Below are 25,164 nucleotides of genomic sequence, written 5' to 3'. Positions count from 1 at the left end.
CAACGGGTCGCACAAGCAACTCACTGATGCTGGTGCGTGGAGATGCATCATTTGGAGGTCAGCTGCATTCAAAAGCAATTAAGATCAGAATGACAGCTAATTAAGGCTAATCATAATTAGAACCAAGTTTACATTTCACTGCTACTTTAATTAAAACATTCTGGACAGTCAAAGGCCCTTTTAATTGACCCGTTCTTCGCATTTTACCCAAACCAAAGTCTGTGTGTATATGCGCTTCTATTTAAACACGCAGCTCATCAGAATGCACGGACTGAGACAGCAAAGGCACAATAATTAAAGTTATCATCACTGACACAAGGCAAACAGAGAAACCTCAACTGAAATTAAATGGTGTGTGTGTGGGAGAGACAGAGAGACAGAGAGAGAAAACTGCTTGAAAAACATAAAATCAAGGCAATATGATGATTAATAAGACAGATGTTTGTCAGAGCCTCATCAGTGAACGTCTGAGAGATAATTACAGTGAGCAAAAGAATGAAAATTGCAAAGGTAAAAAGGTTAGCATTGTATTAATCACTGTACTCCATCTGACAATGGGTTCTGTTTAAATGACAGTTGGCCTGATTAAAGTTAAACTGAGGCTTCACATCAAGAGAAACTTGAGCAGAAACTTAATCCCAAGACAAAGTCTGCTCATAACCGGAAATCTGGCCTGAAGAAAAATACTCGGTAGGATTTTTTACTTTTTAGCTTCTATTAAGATACACCACAGCTTGGAGCCACGTACCTGCCACCAATATTATTATTGTTATTATTCTTTATAACTGAAAGAATGAAAAACGTCATGCATGATGCATTAGTCCTAATGGTTCGTATCGAATCCTCGTGACAAACATTTGCTACTGCTCTTCATCTCAGTGCTGACTAACGTAATCAGTGACCTCCTAAAAGCCTTCCTTAGTTTTTTTTAGATTGTTTTTTTCTGCTACAAACATCACATGGAGAGAGAAATTACACCTGCTTCCAACTAAACAACATTATCTGCATCAATGTTTTCACATTTTGTATTTAGAAGATTGGATAAACTCCAGCTCAAAGTGGACTTAATGTGTCCGTTTCCAGCTCCATATTTATTATCCTTGGAGTCTATTAGAGTCTCTCTGCATAATTCACAATTCAAAATAAACATTATTCATCTCATATTAGGCCTCGGTGCAGCCCCTCAGCTCCTCCTACAAACATAAGGTTTGAACAGCAGGTTGGCAAGTCCACTGTGTAATGTGCCTGAGATGACTATATTAAGGATATGTAATCTCTTTGACATCATAAAGCACCACAAATGGAAAAATTGTGTTAGAGCAATGATTACTATGAAAAACCACAGTGTGACAGATCATCAGAAAAAGCTTTTACAGCTTCTCTTTCAGTCACATGTAAACATTTCTATAGTTGAAGTCAGTCTGATTCAAGACTTTGTTTCACCTGTTAACTTCTCCCCTTCTTCTACAGTTATCAGTAAACGTCACATGTTTAATCAGCTCCCTGAACACAGACAGCCATCATCTGTTCGCCACAGTAGTTGCCGTTATTATCGCACTCTTAATTCCTGAAAACACTGTATTTAAAACAATCTCTATGCAGATTGACAGCTGCGCTTACAGGCTGCCATATTCCAAAAGCAGAGAAGCATATGTTCCTGCACTTTTCTGTCAAGATGGAGGGCATGTGGAGAGAAGAATGCAATCAGGTTAAATTACTTACATTGTACAAGTTTTCTCCTAATCAGTTTACACAAAGGTTTATTTCATCCCTCTGAAACTGAAAAAAAGCGGGCGTGTTTCTTCTGATTGGGGTGTTTAAACTAAGCATTATTTTTACTGTTTCAGCTTTTGAAATGATTACAAGCAGAACATCAGACTCCGTATAAGCACAGCCGCTAAATGCATACCATATAAAACTTAAAGGTCCAGAAAACAGGACGATTATTCCTTTGAAACATTCAAACTTTCATAATTTCATCTGGTAGTATAGAAAATCACTGGTTATATCCCTTTTCACAAGAACTTCCACCTGGCCAATCTAATAACCAAGTCCCTTGACAGACAAATAATGTCTACATAAAGAAGCTAAGAACATGAAAAAAATCTAATATTCAGAATTCATGCAGAGCGATAATCATGATCTCTGCAACACTGGGAAAAAAGTGCCATCAGCTGCTACATATTGAATATATTTTACTGGTATCTTTTTGTACTTTTTTCACATTAACTCTGGCCTAACATCAGGGGAGCTATCAGCTTTCATAGTTTCAATCCAGCCATAAGAACTAATAAAAGAGGTCCAAATGGAGCACATCACAGTGAGATGCCGGTTTTAACAACACATGCATAAAAGCTTTAATTAGCATCATTACCAACCCATCGCACATGTGTAATAATGTCAGCCAGCCTTTCATCCCACTGCCACTGCATTTCTCTCCATTTTTCATCATGTTCCCCAACTCTTGCTTTAAGTGCATTTCTCTACTTTATAATGCACCTTTTTCTCCTGAGATAGTTCATCTTCTCACCTCAAGCCATTTTCACTGTTTTACACAGCCTCTTCTCACCTCCTCTTCAACTGCATTTCCGACATTACTATTGCACAACAGTCTTTGCTTCTGGTGTATTTGTCTTTGCATTCTCCTCTCTTATGCGCCTGTCTTTCCCCTCTTTGTTCTCTCTCTCTCTCCCCGTTTCTTCGCTTTATTCTCCTCTTACTGTTACCAGGCTGATTGCAGCAGTGCACCTCCCAGCCTTTGTCAGCTTGATCAGGGTGTCGGCGACACTGTGGGGTAAATGGTGTGAGAGGGTCTTACATGGGCTCAGTGACTGAGTGAGCTCACAGCACACAAAAGGGCCGTAATCCCATGCGTTAAAGACTACTACTGACATGGGCCATTTAACCTCACCCCTTCTAAACTCCTTGCTCCATCTTCCCCCACAACCTTTTCTTTACCACATCTCTATCTATGCTTCTTAAGAACACAGATTCAAAAGGGAGGGTTGGGATGCCTGCGATTTTAAACAACAGCTGAATAAGGGTATACATTGTCATTAGCGGCAAACTCAGAGCTTTTGTTAACGTGGCTTGCACAAATATTTTATAAAATGCAGTATTTCCACTTAAAAGTCTCGAAAATGTGCAGAATGTAAGTGCAGTCCACTGAATTTACAGTCGCTCTATGCTTCTGGTATTTTGCAAACAAATCCCTTTTTCAAATAAGCATGCTGTACACAGTCAGGCATGCAGACTGGAGCTGACTGTGATACAGTAGAGGGTCTTCTTTGATCACTGAAGGCTTCACTATCTACACGCACATGTGTGTTGGAGAGACTTCCTCACCACTGGCTGAGAGAAGAGGGTTAGCAGGCAGAGAGGGAGGAGGAAAAAAACTCAACAACAAGGACTCAAAACCCAACAGTCTCCATCACAAGGGACGCTATTAAGCCTTCAATATCTGCCTCTAAGAACAATTCAGCCTGCTCTTCCTGTTAACTAAGATTTTGTGTCTCCAATACTAGCAAATGAATGAATGATTAATGATTCTGGTTTGTTTGTTACCTTCAGCTGAGGCAGACACTGGATTTGGATTTTCAGATTTATTTAAAAAAAAAAAAAATTAAGTCATGGTGGCAAATAATGTGGTTTACAGGGCACTCGGTCACACGGATAATGCAATATTGATAGTGTTACAAGGGTCAGGGACAATCATGATGAATCATATTACCATGGTCCCAGAACATTAAAATGAAATGGTGTTTCTGTTCAGTTGCCCATGTAAAAACCGCTGCAGGGGTCGACAGCTCATCTTAAATATGCAACGCTTGGCTTTACAGGAAAATGCCATTAGATTACGGTGAATTCTCTTGACTTTAGTAGAGGAGGAAAAAAGGGTTTTCGATGCTATATATGGTAACGTCTTTTGTGCAAAGTATGCAATCTAACATCTGAATAAAATGAGCCCAATGATACTGTTTAAAAACGGCATTACTCTCTTCTAACTGATGATTTTAATATTTACCTATGTAAATGAACACATCATGCTCTGTGTGCCGTTAGGTTTATGCGGTGACTCAGCCACTTAGATAATGAGTAGAACACTGAATTCAGAATCACACACAAAAATATGAATCACGGATGAAAATAAATGTAGATAATTGTTATTATATTCACTCACACACAAAGATCAATAAAGGAGTTAACTTTAATTGATAGAAAACTTAAGAGACCTAAGGGCTGGTTTCCTGGGCAGGGGGTAAATTAAACTATTCTAAGGCTTTAATCTAGAAATGTCAATCTTAGTGGTTTTCCTAATACATCTTAAATGTAGTTCTACAGAATAGAGCTGCCTGGGATAGCTCAAACTTTATCTCAGGACTTAAAATGTCCTGAAGCACATGGCTTCAATCTCAATTAGGAGGAAAAAATCTGAGCAATGAGTATTGTTTTTTTTTTTTTTACTCAAAAACACTGATAACAATATGAGCCTTATAAATCAAATAGTCCATACATGACATGAGTCTGGGTAGGAATATAGAACATTGAGAGATGTGAAAATGACCAAATGTAAAATCTGCAGGTTTCATTTGGCAAGTCCTTGGCAAAAAAAAGTATTACAAGATAAAAATTACAATTGGGGGGGGAAAGATAATAAGATGGAAAAAATAAGGAAGGAAAAGGAGGAAAGAAATTTCATATTTTACAGACTCAAGACAGGAGAGATCCAATATCACCAGGTAATAAAGGAGAAGAAAACCAAACAGACCTCCACATACACAGAGCAAAATTATCAGATGAAGATATGTTTACCAAACAAATGCACAGGGGAGAAAAATTTAATACGGAAAAGATTTAGGTCAAGGTTATGGAAAAGGATTTGCTAATGAACTGATATGATTAAACTTTGGGGAGAGCTCAAGGGAAATAAAGGGTAATCAATACAAACTCCTTTCCATGTGTCGTGCAACCAGTGTGCAGGAAGAGTAAAGTGTTAAACAGCGAAAGATGCTGACAGAGCACTAAGCGTTGCACACCGTCTGTGCATTATGAGGGTATGCTTTTGGAATATACAAAAGCATGTACGGCCTGGTAAAGCTGGATTCATCTGAATAAGCAGTGCAGCTTAAAGCGTTACAGCAGGTATTTGTTATCATAGGATTTGAGCAGTGAGGAGGTGGCGGAGGCTTGAAATTCGTTACTACAGACCTACATTTACGATACATTATTAACACACACAATATAACTGACCTGGAATCGCAGCCTGCCCATGAATTAACAACTGCAATAGCATCTTAACAGGATTGTTATCTTTCCATTGATTGACTCGGTACAACACAAAAGTATGGGATATCACATCCCTGCGTTTTCTGGCTGAAGAAACCTTGATGCAAGCCACATATACCACCGGTCATCAAATCACCCCCCAGTTCTTACATTCTTCACCTCGCTAAGAACACCTCTGCAGAGTTGGGCTGGCTTGCTAGAGCAAATTAGCTATGCGTCCTGGCAGCTTAGGTTTAGCTTAACGGCTTCTGTTGGTGTTGGCCTCCACTGTGCAGCGGCTGCATAGGCTGCCTGCGGAGCGCTAATTTTGAGTCTTCCTGTGCAGCGTTTTGGAATGGACACTAAACCGAAGCAAGCAGGGCAGAACTGTTCTGTTCGGCCCCGTCCTCAGGGGTGCGGTTTCTCTTTTCATGACAGTGGATGCCTCATTCTCTGGTCCGGTGTGTGCCCTATCTACCTACATTGATCGCACTCAGAATGTGCATTTATGTTACCATTTGTTTGCCTGCTTCACTAATCCAGCAAGTGGTAGAGCTCTGTCTAAACAGAGGCTGTCCCACTGCATTATGGAAGCTGCCTCATGTGCGTACAGCACCAAGGGTCTCGCTTTGCCCCAGGGGGTGAGAGCACATTCCACCAGGAGAATGTAAGCTGATGTGCTCTTTTTAAACCCCGCGTAGGTGATATTTGTGCTGCAGCTAGTTGGGCATCACCGCACTCTTTTGTTCAGTCCTATCGATTGATGGCTCCTGCTGTCCTTCCCCTGGATCTACCGCACACTAAGGTGCCGGTGGTCCAACTGGAGTACGTTGGTTGTATACATGTCCCATATTTATGTGTTGTCCCGAGTGAATCGACTGAAAAGGAACAGTTATATCTATGACTTTGTTCCCTGAAGGAGAGGAACGAGGTACAACACAAGGTTGCCTCACCGCGCACCTCGGCTTGACTGTGATGGCAGGGGGTATATGTGCAGGCAGGGCCATGCGCATGTCATCACATGGCCTCCACCCTAAAAGCATGAATAGAGGTTTCTTCAGCCAGGACATGCGGGGGAGTGATATCCCATACTTACGTGTTGTACTTTGTTCTTGTCCTCTCTTTCAGGGAACAGAAGAAACTGTTTCAGCCCTGATATTAAACATTGTAACCAGACATTAAAAATACCATCTTCATGTACTGTATGGGTATTAAGACGTACAAAATCCCACACAGTGTAACCCTAAGCCAAAGGTTGAGGAGATGGGAGCAACGCAAAAGGGCACAATAAATCTGGCCGCAAACTATTAGAAGAGAAATAAGAGAGACTAACTGGTATGTTTATGTTGTGTGAGCAAACAAGTGACCCTCACCTGCATAGCCAAGAGGCACAGATATGCAATTACATGCAAATGGGAGATGTGTCAAAGCAATCAGTGGGAATGAATAAAAATAAAAGAAGCACTTCAAGCACCATCTATTTTTATTGACAATCAAAACGATGGTCCAGCACTACTATTAGGCTGTCTTCTTTTGAACAGGCACGAGGCATGGCTACTTTGCCAAAGGGGGCCCCTGCTGTTATCAATACTAAAAAATGAAGGGAGATGACAAACTGAAGCAGGGCCATTTCTGTTGACAAGCTTCTCTAAAACAGGAAATCCTGACATGCTGTAGAAACTAAGCATCAAGCCAGAAAGACTCCATACTGCGCCAGTGACTAGAAACACTGGCTTTTTCTGGGCAGCTGCTAAAGGAAACAGCAGAGCAGATGATAATCTGTGTGTTCTTGGTGAGATGGAGGAAAAATTGCTGGGGCCAGATTGGATTTCTTGTTACTGAATTCTCATCTGCAATCCTCAGCACCACTTCTCCTAGCCCATCTGTGGACAAGTGTCTGATTATTGATGAAAGAAAACAGCTGAGAATGAGAGACGTTTTGGAGTAGGGAGCGAAACAAGCCTCAGGACCTATTTATTCATACTGAGGAATTCATTTTGATCCAGACAGCATCAAGCATCATTTCAGAGAAACTGGCAATAACAGAACTTGATTTTACTAAGTGAATCAGAGCAAATAACTGTGCAATGGCTCTGAAAGGCAGGGTGTGAATACTGAAATAATACCATCTCCGTCCTACAGGCTTTGCGTGTAGGGTCTGTGAACAAACTCATAACACTCTGATGGTATTTAATTCCAGAGAGATTTCAGAGCCTCTTCCATCAAGTTAAAAGTCAGGAATAATGAGGCTTCTACAATCAATGAATACAACTGAAGAGTGAGGGAACAGTACACCACTCACTGTGGGCCCTAACACACATCAGGCACCGTGCCAGTCCCAGCCCCGCCAGCAAATATCTGCTTAAATGGCGGCTCTCATCCTGCGCACCGGAAATTCAATTTGTTCCGTAAGACTGGGATGAAAAAGCAATTATTCACAGTCCCCTCTTTTCACAATCTGTTTCTTTAAGATATCTCCCTTCTTCCCCCTGCTAACAAATAAACCTCCAGATTACTGCTATGTGTGGCTGTTCATAGGGGCAGCCAGTTGAAGCACTAAGATCAGGCCAGCTAAAAAGCCTGTCAATCAGGCTGAAAGATGGAGTCAGGTTCAGCACGAAGAGATATGTACCCCTACGGTCCCCATCATCCCCATGGGATGTGTGTAAAAACCACTAGATAATGGCTTGATAGTTGGATGTCTCTTCGGAGCGTTGAGGAAAGACGTAAGCACATGTCAGAAGGACACTTCTTTTACACCAATTACACTACACAGAGCGCTGTAAAACCAGCGCCCCCTCCCCAACCATCCGATCAGTGGGAAGTGCTGTCAAGGGGGCCCACTGAGCCGAGGCTCCAATTTACACTTGGGGTATTAGGTGGGACCCTGGCGTGACAGTGCAAAGTACCACGGAGCTGCTTCACATGCTTCCACTTACCGTACTTGAACACACCCTGGGACGAGTTGGCAGATCTAGTGGGTCAGAGAGAAGCTCATGTTTGAGTCATGACCTTGTTTCCTTCAGATTTAACTGGAACGACACCTGTTGATTGAACGATGTGAAATTCGTTCTTTCCATTGTAATTGGCTCCCTCCTATGTTCAGAGGGCAAGGATACAAAAGGTTGATAATTGAAAGATGGAAGGGGACGAGCGACAGTGGCGTAACTGTAGCATGAATGAAAAGGAGGGATAAGCTTAAGAAGTTATTCATCTGAGAAGGGCAGTGTGACAGCATCAGCTCCAGAAGAGACCTATGGATCTGGTGAAAGCTTAAGGCTGGTCACCCATGATTGCACTTCCACAACCTCAATACCTTAAATCCCATTCAAAGAAGAGAGAGAGAGAGGGAGAGAGGGAGGGAGGGAGGGAGGGAGGGAGGGAGAGACTTTATTCAACTTTTTCTATATTCTACAGTTACACAAAGGTATAAGTTAAAATGTGGGACTTTCCAGGCGTCTAATCTACCTGTTGATTAAATGGGAGGGAGAAAAGTTCAATAGTCTAAAGGCAAGACAATGTAAAAGATTGATTTTAACATCAATTAAAACTGAATGGATGAGGTTGTGCAACTTGTGCATTTAATAGAAACTGTTTTGTTTTTTCCCCCTTTCTTACTTTGTGCAGCTTACTTGAAGCTTGCCTGTTTACGACTTTGCATCAGAGTCAGAGAGGAGTGCTCAATCTGCCAGGGCTGCAAATGGCTGCGTAATATCTCAGACTCAACAATAAACTAGTGTTTTACATCAATAAAACACATATTAAAGTGTAAATCAATTCAGTTCAATTACATTTCGTACATAGCACCAATTCATAGTGCAACATAAAACTTCAAGGAGCTTTATGTTTCACTGTTGCAGAGAAATGTTACAAGTTTTTTGTAACAGTGGAAAGGAACAACTCTCCTAACAAGAAGAGAACTCCAGCAGAACCAGGCTAACTGATTAGTAATCCTGATGCGAAAAGCAGCCATTTTTAAACATCTGCAGTTTTATCAGCCATATGTATGAATACGACCCACAGTGCAATTTCCAACACTGGTCAGAACAAGCCACAGTTTCACTTGCATATAAAAATATGCACAAACAAGATGACTTAATGGTTCATATAATTCAAAGAGTGACCAATCAAGACAATACAAATGAGGCACAGCTGTTTCAATTACAGAAGGGAGGAGAAAACAAAAAAGCAAGCCTTTCACCCAGACTGTTAACAACAGCATTGCAACAAGTAGCCAAATGAACTTAAATAAGACTAAACAAAAACATATTTTCAACATTTTTGATTATAGTTCATCTTCTCCATAATCAAAATCTAATTATGCACTTTCAAGATGTGACAGTCCACAGCTGGTAGTGTTGGAACTAATACATCTTTGCTTAACATTTATATTTTATAGATTTTCTTAAAATGATCAGAAGTGAAGCCATTTGTATTTACCAAAAAAGGGGCAACCCTATATTTATACCATCTTTATAACACCAGTATTACTTATTATTACAATTAGTAATATAGAATTTCTACTAATTGTATTGGCTACTACACAATTCATTTTTGGGGGGAATTGTTTAATTTGTTTAAATGTTTTTGCAAGATCCTACAATCTTCTTCCTCTAACAAAGCAACTCAGGTTGGAAACTGTTGAAATCATAACTGGATACATTAAGTGATTAAAATCATAAGAAATGCTCATTTATTAACATTTATTGTGACTATTTCCTCATTACAAAATGTTTGCCTTTGTGTTACCAGAACATTTTTATACAGATCACACTACCTGTTAAATCTGAAATGCTTAACAGTGCACAATGCCAAATCACACCAGCTGTTACATCCTTCATGGTCTGAATCAGAATGATGGCTGTGTAAAATCAACAAGATGGCAATGAGGTGTGGACAGGATTTTAAAAAGCCGAAGTCTTGATGGTTGAAAAAAGTTAAAAAGTGTTTTAGTTCCATTGTGTGTGTGTGTGTGTGTGTGTGTGTGTGTGTGTGTGTGTGTGTGTGTGTGTGTGTGTGTGTGTGTGTGTGTGTGTGTCTTTTCTCAGCCAATTATTTCAGAATAAGCGAATGCAGACCAGAGGCCAATGTTTATAAACTTTCAAGTAGATTTTTTTGTTGTATTTTAATTAGAAATACTGAATACAACTGCTGCAGTAATGAAATAAAGTCACAACAGACAGTTGAAGCAAATGTCTCAGTCTGAATCAAACAAGCTTTGAATTATTAAGCTGCCATTTCAGCAACATTTAAGGTTCACTATTTTCTGTTACCGTTTTAGTGTTTAAACGATAGGATGCTTAATAAGTGCTTGGAAAAAAGTATTTTCGAGCTTCTCTAGCACTTCATAAATAAGATGCTCATAAATACGTGATACTGATCATACTTGATCACACAGATCTATTTAAAAAATATATTTTAACAATATGTTAAGTAAAACACCATCAAGAATAATGTATCAAACTATGTCGGGCAACTTAAAGATCAAAACATAACCTTTATTCATTTTTCCAGTACAAACGCACACACAGATGTATTTTATTAGGCTTTCACACGACTAGCATTCTTAAACCAGCATTAACAGCTCCACATTAGTAACATGAGCACGTGGCCAATTAACATTAGACCACATCTAATTATCGACCTATGTCAAAGATGATTACACTGATGCTCAATTAAACCGACATCAGTAAAACTGTATTTCCCCATAATACTTGGACAACATACCCATGGTGACAGCTAGCCTAGCTACAGTGACAAAAGCTCCCCCACCACGTCCTGTAGAATTTACAGGAGGCCACTCTTACAGATTTCGCTCGTTTCAACCATGACCTTGTCTTTTTCATTATCAAACTAACGCTCATTAAACCTGCCACCTCACAGCATGTTGTCATGTCCCACCCACTGCTCCATCACAAGGCGTATATTTCAAAAACACCAGCAGATCACACTATAGCCAAACACAGAGGCTCCAAGCAGCAGGTGGTACTTGAGTGGAGTCGTATTTATTTTATGGAAAAGAAGAGGTTCTCCCCAACTTATTTTCTTTCTTTATCTAAGAGGCAAACCATTCAGTCAGAAAGCATTTCATCACAAAAGCAGTGCAGTTTTAAGCAATTTCGAGCACTTTAGCGAAAATCTATGCACCTTTTAAACCTTGAAAACACCCCAATAAAATTACAGTATTTTCAAGAATGTAAGGAAGCTTAAGTGCATGTGGTGTGCTGCTACACCTGTTATGGTCATAATGCTTTATTTATTTTCTTAAAAAAATAAAATTCTTACCAAAAGTCGCTGGTGGTCAATTACCACTGGAGGATGGGGAGGTACTGCTTGTGGCTCTTCCTCGGTCCTTTCAGCGGACTCCTTCAACTGCTCTGATGAGCTACTGTTGAATGTCCCCACTTCAAAGACATCAATGAAAAGACAAATGAATAGATTACCAAAGAAATATTAAATATTTAACTGCAATCAAGAGTAACTGAATAACCTAAGCAAACTAACTAAATTGATGCAGTTTTGTTCTTCTCATTCAAATGCTATTCAAAGAAAAATACGTTTAAAATGTCATGGCTACAGGTCCAATGCAATTATACAACAGAAAAACAAATTATCTGCAGCTACGATCAGCTTTAAAGTGTACAATATCTCGCATCTGGCTCAGTGTTTAATGAGATGGGGGTGGAGTAGCTTAGTTTTTCTATTGGTTCAGGAGCCACAATTCGTGTTCTGTTGTCCGATCATGTCATCCTCTGATGGCTTCTTCATATTTTATCAGCACCATTACCTCAGCCTTCCAGCTGGCCTCATCATAAGCCAAACCACAGGCCCATAATCAAACAAAAACTTATTGCTCGTCTCTGACTTGAACACAACATCCCAGTAGAAGGAGCATAAGGTTTCATGGCAAAGAAACTAAATATACTGGAGCAAAGGAAAAGGCAGCCACTGCTGAAAATCCAAAAATTGAAAACCATCCAAAGATGCATATCAGGAGGTGTAACATATCCATATAACTTTCAAGCCCATGGCATTTTGCTATGAAATGCATCCAAGCCAAGAATAGTATTTATAAATGCTAATGCTACTTAAGTTTCACCACTGAGTCTTACATCCTATTTTAAACCAAGCATAAATCAGAAAACTGGATGATAATAACAGTAATTTATCATAGATAAGTGCTAGGCAACCCACTGGCTGAATGTCTAAAAACTCACAGATGTTTGTTAACTTTGCATAAAAACATATTTAGAATTTAAAAATTAGCAAGTCAAATTAAGAGATCAGAACAAGTAGCCCTGACATTGCATCTCTCTCTTTTTAACTCATCACATATATTTGGATTTTGAAAGTGTGAGAAAGCATTAATAGTGAAAAGCGTGTACTGCAAGCAAAAGCTCTACATTTGTGTTAACCAATATTAATGCTGGAACATAACTAACATACCTTCTTTGTTATGATCTTCCTCAACAGTTTCCGTTACTGCCACTCCATCCTGAGGATGCTGCTCCTGAGTTGGTTTGCTCTCATTTTTGTCTTTGTGCTCATCCTGTTCAGCTCTATTAGAGCCCTCAGCCGTGCTCTGAGGAGTCCTTGTCTCTGCCTCACTGCTCCCCTTGAGGCTCTGCAAGTCAAGGCTGTCCATTGACTCATTTCCATTCACACAGTCCACTTGTGAAACCAGGAGAACCTCTGTGTGCTTAGGCTGGTCCTCAGCATCTGAAGACACCGACATTTCAATCAAAGGCTGGAAGTCAGCCCGACTGGCCTCGCTATCCCCATCTGTGTTGGGCTGAGAACTACCACCAAGGCAATGTGGTTCGGTGTGTTTCCCTGTGATCTCAGGCTCTGCTTCTTTAGCTGCCGGCTCCTCAACCTTAGGCATTGGCGCCTCTCTGGCTTCGCTAGCATCTGGAGGTTTATCGGGAGCTGCAACAGGGGGTTCGTTGGAGCTTTCTTCTTCTGTGGAGGGGGCATGTGGATGATGGCCATTGGGTTGGGGACCTGTAATATCGCAAGATGATTCCTCATCCTGTGTTAAACAGGAGTCGCTGGGCCCTGCCGCTTCCACCTCTGCTTCAGGCTCCTCCTCTTCCTCCTCTGTCCCTTTCTTGTAGTTCTTCTTTTTCCGTATGATGCCCCGCCCCCACGATGGCCTCCTCCGAACCTTCCGCTTTACATAATCTGTGAGGAAAAGGGGAATGGAAAAGAGACAAGATGGAACAATATTAATTTAAACAAAATATTCACAAGGCTAGCATTTTTTGTTTTAACAGAAATCTTGCATTTTGGACAGATAACTCAAAACAACACACCTCCACAACGACTAATGCTTAGAAAAATCCATTTCTCATACTGTAAATTTTATACAAACCATCTCTCCTTGCCCACATAGAGTCATAGCATGTATTACAAGTTCACTGCATTTAAATCTGGACATTTGGCCTTCCTCAAAGGGTAATAAGCAGCGGGTGACATAGATCACAGAGAAGAACCAGACAGAGACAGCAGTCCTGCTATATCATGGATGTTAGACACTAATGACAACAGATGGTGCTTGGGGTTTTGAGAGGAAAGAGCAAACCAAAGCCTGATCTTTGAAAGTGCAGTTAAAGTGTCACAGCAAGCCAACAAGGATGCTAAATGCAGTAAAACTTCAAGGCATTTGCCTTCATTTGCTGCTTTACAGAGCAGACACAAACCACAGCAACAAAGTCAGAGTGAAGGACAGATACAGAAAGACTGTGAAAGAAAAACAAAACAAAACACACATACGGCTCCATCACAAGTCAGTTTTTTATACATTACCATAAGTGGCTGAGACACACAGACTCTAACCCCAAAGAAACAAGTTGTTCCCAAGTTTAAAAAAATAAATAAATAAAAATCTGCTCAGAAATATTACTCACGTTGCAGGAAGCTAGACCTGCTTACACAGCCACACTCAACATTATGAGTACATGTCTTGCTTAAGACATGTAAAGTAAACTCATAAAGTAAAAACATATATTAGGACTATTGTAACAATAAGGTTAGGTACATATTAATTATGGTTAAGGGCTCCAGTTCAAGTCCATGAAATCTACTCTAAAGTCATGAATATAAGACCACATGTCTACATGAGCTGAGCTGTGATTTGGACTGTTAGTTCACTGTGGACTCTCTAATATTCATAAACTACTAGGCTTTATAATTCTGTAGAGGGTCATTGAATGATCTAAATCGGCCAAATTGGCATTTTATGCAGAATCAATAACATATGTAAGCTTGGTTCTCAAAGGACTTAAGGATCACAGCTCCTTAAAATTATTAGGCAGAGATCACACTGTACTGCACATACTGAGTAAAGCTTTTCGCCTGAATACTCCTGCTCCCCACAAAGATATGAATAGGCACACACTCAAAGGAAATCAGGATATGCCTGCATGCTGTCTGTCAAATTTCAAATCTCACATTCCTCTCTCCCCTCCAGTGCTTTTAGCCAGGTTTCATCTTTCCACTCTAAACGTGAGATGTGGTTATGCACACAGTATATGTACATTATGTTAAGTACCTGTCCATAATGAGAACAGAAGAGCAATGACAACTATTGCACCAACCGAAAGCTATATTTGGTCTCCCAGAAATAGACAACACAAAGAGGATAATTAGTCAACCAGTGCTTGCTGATGGGACTCATCTTTGGTAATGGTGTTCTCTAGTGACCCTCTTAATGACCAGTCACGAAACTGCTGTCAGCCACAACCAGCACAGGAGACAGCTCAGAAAGGAATAAAGTACACTTCATGCCAGATAATGTATTACAATTATTGCAGCAAACAGCTATTTACACAAGACTATTCTTCAGCTGTGTTTAGAAATCCATAGCATACTTGTATGTCGTTCCAAAGATTTTAATCACGTACATATACCTTACAAAACCAATGCATGATTCTGCATCTGGAGGGCTGAAGCAATAAAGCATGCAGCATTACGTAAGTGCTGCCTTGAATTCTTTAATTTTTTACTGCTTTCACCATTTATTAAGTGTCCAGCCATTCAGCAGGCTAGGTATGCGTCACATTGGGGGACTAATCCCATTCAAAATCCAGAGCTAGTAGCATTTTTCATGCACAGTAAGCGCAGACCTTCTGATCTTATATAAAAATATTCCAAAAATAAGTGAAAAGAACTGCGATTTAAGACACTTTAATATAGTAATGTAGGAGCCACCTTTCCCATTAGCGGAGGACTGCAGAACTAGGGGCAATATGAGCCAGAGTTCATACTACCACCACAAAACAACACTGTGCCATTGTGCCCACAGTTTGCCATAAAGCCTCTCTCAAGCAGGTGCAGGGGCTGCAGTCTGGGCTAGATTTAAGGTGGAATGCACCTTTCATTTTTGGTTCCTCCTGATCTGATCTGAAAAGAGATGACAGCTGGAGGGTACGCTATGGAGCAGGCGCACAGTTCTATTCTTCAGACATGACTGGCACTCAGAATAGTTTCTTTGTTATAAGAGGAAGGGCCAGGGAAGGACAAAGAGAGCAACAAAGAAGAAATAATCTGGATAAACATTGGATTCTGTAAGCAGATATTTCACATTAGCAACAATGTGTGTGCGCGCACTTTTCATCTGGTCATAATGCTCACTTTTGACCACTTTTTTAAACCTTCCAGATATACAACCCCAATTCTGAAAAAGTTGTGTAAAATTATTCACAACAGAACATAGAAAACATATCAAATATTAGAACTAAAATATTAGCGCCTTTTGAATTTAATGGCAGCAAAACATCTCCACAAACTTTGAATAAGGGTAATAAAACGCTAAAAAAACCAGTAAGGGGCACAAAATAAAACAGCTGGAGAAACATTTTGGGACTAACTAGGTTAAGTGGCAACAGGTCAGTAGCATGATTGGTTACCATAAGAGCATCTTACAGAGACTGAGTTTCTCAGGAGTAAAGATGGGCATAGGTTCACAAATATGCAAAAACTGGGACTACAAATTGTGCAACAATTTCAGAATAATGTTCGACGATGCAAAGTTGGCCTCACAATGTAAAGTTCCATAAATAATGTGATTACATGAGTCTGATAATCTGGAGAAATCGGTGTGCGCAAGGGACAAGGCCAAAAAGCAATACTGATCTTTGGGCCCTGAGGTGGCACTGCATCAAAACAAACAAACCCTAGCATGATTCTGGGAGCCTTTTTAGCTCAGTGTTGAAATTGTGACTCATATGTCGTAAGGCTAATTCAAAGATTCCTCTGGTCTTTTCTCCACTGTCCCACCAAGAGAAAGGCTAAAAGCCCCAAAGCAAGACCACATACTGCATCTAATCCAACATCATGGTATCATAATAGAAGAGTCCTGGTGCTGAACAGGCCTGAGTGCTGTTTGGGCCATTCAATAGACCAAAAATGACACAGGACTGTTGAGCAGCTAAAATCTTATATCTTAATTTTTCCAGTTCCCAGATGTTTACAGTCTGTTAAAAGAAGAGGGGTTGCTGTACAGTGGTAAACATGGCCAAGTCTCGATGTTTTTATGATGTGTTGCTGCCATAAATGACCTAATGTTTTCTTAAAATGGTATATATTGTCAGTTCAAAACATGTTTTCTATGTTCTGTTGCGAATAAAACATGGGTATGTGAGATTTCCAAATCACTGCATTCTGTTTTTATTTTCATTTTTACGCAGCTGCCCAACTTTTCAGAATTAGGTTGCTGGTAATAACGTAGCACCATCACCTTGCCAAGTCCAGCGATTAGTCACAGCATGGCTCTTTTCAATTTCTGCTGAGAAAATATTGCTTTCTTACCTAAACTTTTACCTTGGTGCGTGCATTTTTGTTTTTGTTTTGTGTTTTTTAAAACACAGCGGCTTCATATTAAGTGGCTAATTTTCTGCTGACCCTTCATTTCCCTGGGTGCATACATCCCACAGTGTCTGTCTACTGTCACATAAACCAAAACAAACAAATAAAAGTTCAGTACAAGAGGTCTTACTGAGGTCAGCTATCACCATTCAAGATATGAAGCATCCTACTGAGAGAAGAGAAGGTGAGTCGGAATGGCAGCAGATGACTCGTCATTGTGAGCTCTTAAATAATGCATGAAAATCGTTAGAGCATGAAGAGCCAACCACAGAGGGGAGATATGCTGATGGGGGCGGGGAGACGGGAAGACGAAGGGAAAGAGAACCAGAGCACTTTGTAATAATTAAAAGTGTCTAACCCATCCACGGTGCATGTACGGGTCCACACACACAGACACACACACATTTTGAAAGCAGAAGCCCCAGGAGACTGCTATCCAAGCTGCCATGCAAGCAAGTATTAAATAAATAAATCAGTTCAGTGACACCAATGAGAAAAAAAAACCCCAGCAGCATACTCTGGCAATGCCTTTGGGAAAAACTGTGAATCAATGTTTCTGATACACTGTAATTGGATCACCACTCTTAAGTCACATCCAAACCCATTTCAGACTTCCTTTCCATTAATCAGATGTCATCTGAATTATAAACCTTATAATATATGGACATAGCTTTAGGATCTGAAAAGTAAACCAATGCTGAGGTACTTTAAAGCAGCATTCTTCGTAATGGCCACCAGGGATCGGTGCCTCGGGTTCCCAAGAAAAACCTTTCAATTGCTAGTTTTAGGTCTCATATTATGTACACAATGCTCATCTTATAAATAATGGGTCCTATTAGAGTTGGGGGGAAAAAATCAGAAAGAGACTTCACAAACCAATGGGCTGCTGTCTCTGTGGCCTGTCTTTTTATATAAAGGCTATAAATGTGAATGTGTCCGATTTACGTCTGATCGAGTACCTCGCTCAATTTACTCACTTTAAAAGTGAGTAAACTCATCCAGTAAATGTTACTAGTAACATTAGCACAATAGACCCAGTAAATACCCCAAAGCCTTGTCATTATTGTCCAGATCATACAGTTTATAGTCTCTCTGAAGAACCACATACCATTAGCATTATGAAATGTGGTGTACATATACTATTCATTAGTTTTATTCTCTCGTGATACACTAGCCCATAAAGTGTATCCACCTCAGAAAGGCTGCATATACTAGGAATATGGATTCAATGCCACATTATCAGTGCTAAGTCATACTTACTGAATACCTTTAAGCTAGTGAAACAAAATCAAGGTAATCAATCCATTCAACTACTATTAATTCTTAATCAGTTCTTGGCCTACATAATCCAAAACCCATTGGGCTGATTAATGTTAAAGTTTTAAGAAAGGAAAGTTTCTTAAATTAAATGTTCAACATTTTATGAGAATAATATTTTTTATCTTTGTTGCTAATGCTTAACAGGAGTCCTTGTGGGCAACAGTAAACACCGGGTTATTTTCACTGGGCGCCAGTTTACAGGATGCGCCACAAAACCACAGTCGACTGTTCATTTTAGACATTGGCTGTATTACTTGTTTAACATCTGAAAAACTAACATACAACGCTAATTAATTAAAAAGTAAAAGGATAGGGATTTCTGTGCTTGATGCCTACTTTGTTAGGGACGAGTAACTTTCAAGTCTTTATAAGCTGCTAAGCTGAGAAGAAAGAAAGACTGATCTTATTTTACTTCAGTTTTATCCATCAAATTCATAGTTTATAAATTAGTTTCTTTACTTTGGTGAGGAAGGATAACTGAAGTCTTTTCTCATCTTCTCCCTTAGTGTAAAACCTATTTTAAAAGGCATAAACTCAGACACACAATACATATGACAATTCTTCCCAATATCCTTTAAGAAGCAGAAATGCTGCTCCACATCTTACTGCAATGTTCTCTCACTGTGACCCCTTCACACATCAGCTGACAAACACTGTGCATTTACAAATGGCCAAAAAAAAGATCTCACTTCCTCAATACAACAATGCCCTCAATACAACAATGCCCTCAATACAACAATGCCAAAGAAGAAAAGAGGAAGAATTACACTGTAAAGCTTAAACTTTTCACTGCTGATCGAATATATCCCAGACATGAGTTATTACGCTCAGTGATGTAAAGGACAATGAAGCTGCTACAATTACTGAGTTTAAAAGCTACAATCATGACACATACCATAATTAAGCACCATGAAGTGATGAGCACTTCACAGAATAACATCAGTTGAACACAGACATAAAACTAAACTGTGGCAGACAGTGCATATAAAAATGGTTCTCTGGTTTGATCCATAAAATCCTTTTTGTCATTAGGTCGTTAGTTCAGAAAAATAGCCAAGAGACTGCTAATGTCTGCACTTTATATATTTGCAGAATTCACTGTGTCTCTCTTTTTTAAAAAAATATGAGATACAGCTTTTAACACTCTACATACTTAATTAATCATTAATTTGTAAGTGTCATCACCACTGTAAGCATTGCTGCCTTTTTAATTAGACGTACATTTCACAAACAATTTGAGGCCCTGTCGAAATTGTAGATAAATTTCACGTCCATTAATTTTCTGAGCAGCACTGGTCTGAGGAGTTTCCCTGGTCCACTCGACACAAGTATGTTTCTCTCCCAACCTGGACAGATGTACTGTTGTTTACTAACCCATTTACCTCCTTCCTGCTGAATGTGTGTGAACGAAGAGTGAGTGTGTGTGTGTGTGTGTGTGTGTGTGTGTGTGTGTGTGTGTGTGTGTGTGTGTGTGTGTGTGTGTGTGTGTGTGTGTTTGTGTGTGTGTGTGTGTGTGTGTAAGGGCGTGGAGTGTGTGTTTCCATGGCAATGAGCAAAATTTTCCTTGCCTACAGAGAAAGCTTGCTCTGTAATTTTATTCTATGAATTTGCATGTGGGACAGCAGGCCAACACAGCGGTGCATTCATGCAGGGAAATATATTACAAAATTATGGGACTAAGGGAAACGAGCTCCCAAGAAAATATGTGAATATACAGATGGTTTTGTTTCTGTGTTTACATGTGTTATTTAATAACCACATAGGATTTGTGTGCGTGCTAGTCACAGCAGAATCCAATTGAGTCAAGCTATTGAATGTAAGGTCAATTTACTGCAGCTCTCGAGAAATGAAGACAAGGCACTGATATTAGACTTCCAGATTTAAGAGATTACAAAAACAACCAGAATATGAGCATGTGACTCTGGTGATATAAGGACACGTTGTGAATAAGGGGGGAAGTTGAGAAAAGGCAAATCACCACTAGTAAACTTTATGACTTACATACAGTATAGGCTACTCACAAAATTTAAAGACACACTTCTATTACTTAGGATGTCTCTCGAAAAAAGTTATTCCATAACAAATCAATACTTGTGTTTTCCAGAAATCAAAAGCATATGTGGTACTCTACCACTGTGAGCAGCATAAAACAAATATTTATTTGTTATGGTCAGTGCTCTGGATGAAAAGGTATTATAATTGTGTGCTTGTGAGGAGCTAGAAATTTATGACATTACCTTTGTGATGCACCGTTTCATTTCCAGACTCTGTGCACCTTCCTTCATACATGTAGTACGCAGGCAGCCATGAATTCGCTGCAAGCATGGGTATAGGGTATTTTCCACCTGCATCCACATCTGAATTAAAAATATGACGGTCCAAAAGAAAAAACAAAACAAAAAGCACCACGACAGGAACGGATCAGCTTCCAACTCAGCTTTTTGTCATCCCAGGTCACTGGAATCGATTGAAGTTGGGGCCTCAATTGAGTAACATTAATGAAGTATCGATCAGTCCAGCTCTGATCACCCAAGACAGAGGGGGAGGAGCTTGGAGTTAAGAGCTGTGACCCAAACTTAAAAGTTTAAAAGACTTTCTACACACATTCTGTCCAAGTAAACAGTAAACACCATGCCACTCAAAGTCTACAGATTATTCACTTAAAATGCACAAGATTTTTACTTTAAAATTATCCCCAGGTGTCCTTTAAAACTATTAGAACATGCTTAAATGTCACCACCTTTTTTCTAAAAAGAAGCATAATTGTAATTCAAATGGATTGGCGACGTTGTTCTAAACTCTAGTAACAAGCACTTATTCTTGAAAAACTGTATTTTCCCAGCTGTATCCCTCTCTGGGGATTGCAGCCATTTCTAAATCATTCAACTGAGTAGTAATTAAAGCAATACAAAATCTGCATATCCCCTGCCCTGCCTGCAGAACAAACTCCAGTTCATTGCTTCCTGATAACTTAAACCAAATTAATGAATTAAATGTTGTTTTTACAGAGGCAAACATAAAAAAAGGGAAAACCATATTAGGAAATGTCAAAAAAAAAGTTACATCAAGAGAAGCTCCTGTTTAAAGGGTTGTTTCAAATGCAAATCATGAGGATGTATAAGTAAAAAGGTTTTTAATATGATGCCTTCACTCATTTGAATCAGCAATACCAGTGGGGCAAATGGCAAATGAAAAATGCTCTGTATAGAATATATTAGGTGCAGACGTGATACACACAGGTGCAGTTTGCACCAATTATTGATCCTTATGGACATGAGAAAAAACTCAAAATTATATGATGTGTCCCTCATGGGTTCATAAATATGGATATAATTTTGCTCACTCAAATGAATGCATGCGATAAACTGACTTATAACTCTCAAACGCCTCAAGGCCATTTAAGCTCAGCTTCATACAAACACTGACTGACACCAGTCTGAGACAGACTCTTTGATTTCCTTTAGCTGTGCTTCCACTTTTACATATACATTCCAACAGCAGGACTTCATGTATGAAATCATATACAAAAACACTTTAATCACAACTGTTTTAAATAAAGAAAAACACAAAATTTTTACTTATTTTTCAGGTTGCAAGCTATGATGCAACAGCACATAGCAGCAGCAGCAGCATGTACCATATATGCTTCAAGTAGGAGACAGGAGAATATGCAGACGAATGAGTGAAGAGAAAACACGAGATGACAAATAAAACGCTGGAGGAGACAAAAGAGAAAGTTCATCGTGGGACGCACGGCCTCGGGGTCTCCAAGTCATGAAAGGAAGCCGGCTGTTAGTTTATCAACTGATGTGACACTTTGCACTGACACTTAATGAAATGTCCGGATCAATAAATGATCCGCTCCTTGCTTCTTGAAATTAAGGAGATCAGTCACTTCCCTCTATTGCTGTGTCACTACCTTCCCCATTTCACACATTCACCCACCACACCTCCACCTCAGGCTGTGCCACTACTCTTGGTTAAAAAATAAAACAGTTTTATTGCCAAAAGTCTCTTTATGCCACTTTTCTGAACTTTAAACAAAGCAACAGTACGTGCAGCTTAGCACGAAGACGCAGGGATATGCAGGTAGCCTGGCTCTGCCAGTAGGAAACCGCTTCTGTTTAGCACAATTAAAGCACTGGCAAATAATTTCTACCATTTACACAACCAATACACAATAAAAAGGTTGAAAGCTTCTTTTCTTGCTATTGTGTTGGCTGGAGCAATGACCTGAGGGAGTATCCTGGCAAGTTCAGTGATGGTGAAAGGGGTTAACCAGGGGTTAATTTTCTTCTAAGTGCAGCACACTGATTTTATGAAGTCACAATAGAAAACACACAAACACACGCTCTCACACAAAGAGCACCTCCATCTGCAACGCCAGCAAGCATCACTGTAAACTAAAAGCACTCACTTTAATGGGTAAGATTATTCACCAACACCCTGCTTTAGCACAATGCCAGAAAGAAACATACATATTTCAGCCTAATAAAATGGAGCCCATATGATACAGCAAATTTTAATTTACTTTTTGTATTCACTTTCACAGCAACACTCTTGATTGTTCTCATATTGTAAACCAAAGCGCCCCCCCCCCCCCACCCACACACACCTTTTCCTTCCTTTTGCCCCTCCCTGAAATCTCTGGATCACTCACTCTTTGTTCATTTGCAGCATAGATGCCTCAAAAAAAAAAAAAAAGACAGCCTTCGGTCAATAAGCTCTATAGTGAAAGATAAACTCACAGGGTTTCCATAAGTGAACCCGAGGAAGGATTATTAACAATTGCCTGCAGCTTCCTTTGTCTGTAGGTTTCTCGCTCAGTCTGCTTTCTGTTGGGACAGCTGGATGTTAGCTGCGCTTCTCTGTTGCTCTTCCCGTGAGTATTATACAGGTCTCACGAGACAACCAGGTCCACCGTTGCCTGGGGCTCTCTTCACCCCTGCTTGTACCTGTAAACTTACCACGTAGGAGGCAGACCACCAGTTGGCCACCTGTTAGTCTGAGCCTTAAATTCCCTGTGTTGCCACACTCTCCTCCATTCTTCAATTTGTTTTTCATTTCTATTATATTTAAAGATTAGGGAACCCTCCAGTAAAAAGGCATGCTTTAAGTTCAATAACTATATGAAGTATAAATGGAAGAAAAATCATTTCATTAATAACATGCTAGTCACCAAAATTGGGATCATGATTTTTGCTATATTCGAGCAGCCTTAAATAAAATGTAACGTGCAACAAATAGCTTCTTTTGTGTCAGAGTTGCCACCCAGTAATGCTACTGCATATTAGTAGTATTACAAAGAGTAAATTCAGCCAAAGAAAGAAGAACTGAGAAAATAATTCAGTCAGAGCATCAATCTTTTCCTGTCCTCCTCCTCTCTGCTGCTCAGTAAATGGCCAGTGGGATAACAGTGCCTGTGGTGCCCTCTTCACAGAAGACAGATATGCCCTCACGCACCAGCAGCTCGCAAGAACTATTGAAGATGTCAGCCTACGCACACATGCACATACAAAGCAGGCCATGAAAGCCTTTTGGGGAAAAAGGTCTGTCGCCTGCAGCAATAACATGCATACACACATGTTGTAAGTCAGGAGTGGGAGGGGGTGGAGAGATCTGCACCGGTTGACTCATTTTGACTGATTTGCAAGTAACAGCACTCCTCTTGGAGTGGAGAAAGTACGATCATGCACCTGGCAGAAGTCTTTTGACAAGGGCAGTAATGTTCAACAGCCAGCTATAGTGTAAAATAAAACACCGTGAAGAAAACGGGAACACTATACTCTCCAGAGATCTGTGTTATGTTATAACATAATGTAGAATTTAAGTTTTAATCTATTTATCGTCTGTAAACACTTCTACAGTTTCACTTGGCATAGACGTTGTTTTGCTACATATTAAAATGGTGACACGTCTGCGGAGCCCCGCGAACTTTCACAGGTAAATTAAAATAACTTGTCATACAGTCCATGTGTCTTACATGGAAATTACCGGTTAGATTACTCTGGGATATAATGCCACAGCTAGAATCAAAATCAGAATTGTTGAGCAGGTTTACAACATTAGGAAATTGCTGCGGCACTTAGTCCACTTGTGTGGACATGGTCGCCCCTGCTAAGACGGTACGGTGTTATCCTAATAACAAACCGTGGGTAACACAGGAAGTCAAAGCTGTCCTCAACATGAAGAAGAAGGCTTTCAGGAGCAAAGTGAAGGAGGAGATGAAGGCAGCACAGCGGGAGGTGAAACGCTGCCTGAGGGAAGCAAAGGACACCTACAGGAGGAAGGTGGAGCAGAAGTTGGAGAGGAACAACATGAGGGAGGTCTGGAATGGTGTGAAAACCATCACAGGCCACAACACCAAGAAAAGCACAGTGGGGGGGACTGTGGAGAAGGCAAACGAACTTAACAACTTCTTCAACAGGTTTGACCAGCCCACAACCCCCCCACCCTCACCTTCACTACAGAGTCCAATCCCCACTCTCCTACCTCCCTCGCTTCCCCCCCTTCCTGACACCCCCCTCCTCCAATCCCTCTCTCAGCAGCAAGACATCTCCCCCCCTCCCCTCCTCCCAAACATCTCCCAGTGTCACAGTGGATCAGGTCAGGAGACAACTGAGGAAGCTTCGCCCCAGAAAGGCAGCAGGCCCAGACAAGGTGTGTCCTAGGATGCTAAAGGCGTGTGCTGCTGAACTTGGGGAGCCGCTA

The 25,164-nt window shown here is 40.2% G+C and overlaps 1 protein-coding gene across 1 annotated transcript in view; it reads right to left on the bottom strand.

Moving 5' to 3' along the window:
• atad2b (ATPase family AAA domain containing 2B) overlaps positions 1–25,164 on the bottom strand; it is a 68,650-nt gene that overhangs the window by 7,839 nt on the left and 35,647 nt on the right. Inside the window, exons 25-26 of the mRNA XM_085373587.1 lie at positions 12,712–13,449; positions 11,551–11,669 (exon numbers count right to left, since the gene is read on the bottom strand). Of these exons, the coding sequence (XP_085229713.1) occupies positions 11,551–11,669; positions 12,712–13,449 (857 nt within the window). The remainder of the gene's footprint in view (positions 1–11,550; positions 11,670–12,711; positions 13,450–25,164) is intronic.

This window comes from Diplotaxodon limnothrissa, linkage group LG15, assembly GCF_057381915.1.
Source record: "Diplotaxodon limnothrissa isolate DT_005_m linkage group LG15, D_limnothrissa_male_GT1.1, whole genome shotgun sequence".
NCBI lineage: Eukaryota > Metazoa > Chordata > Actinopteri > Cichliformes > Cichlidae > Diplotaxodon > Diplotaxodon limnothrissa.
Note: the sequence above shows the minus strand (reverse complement) of the source record. Positions and strands in the feature narration are given on the sequence as shown.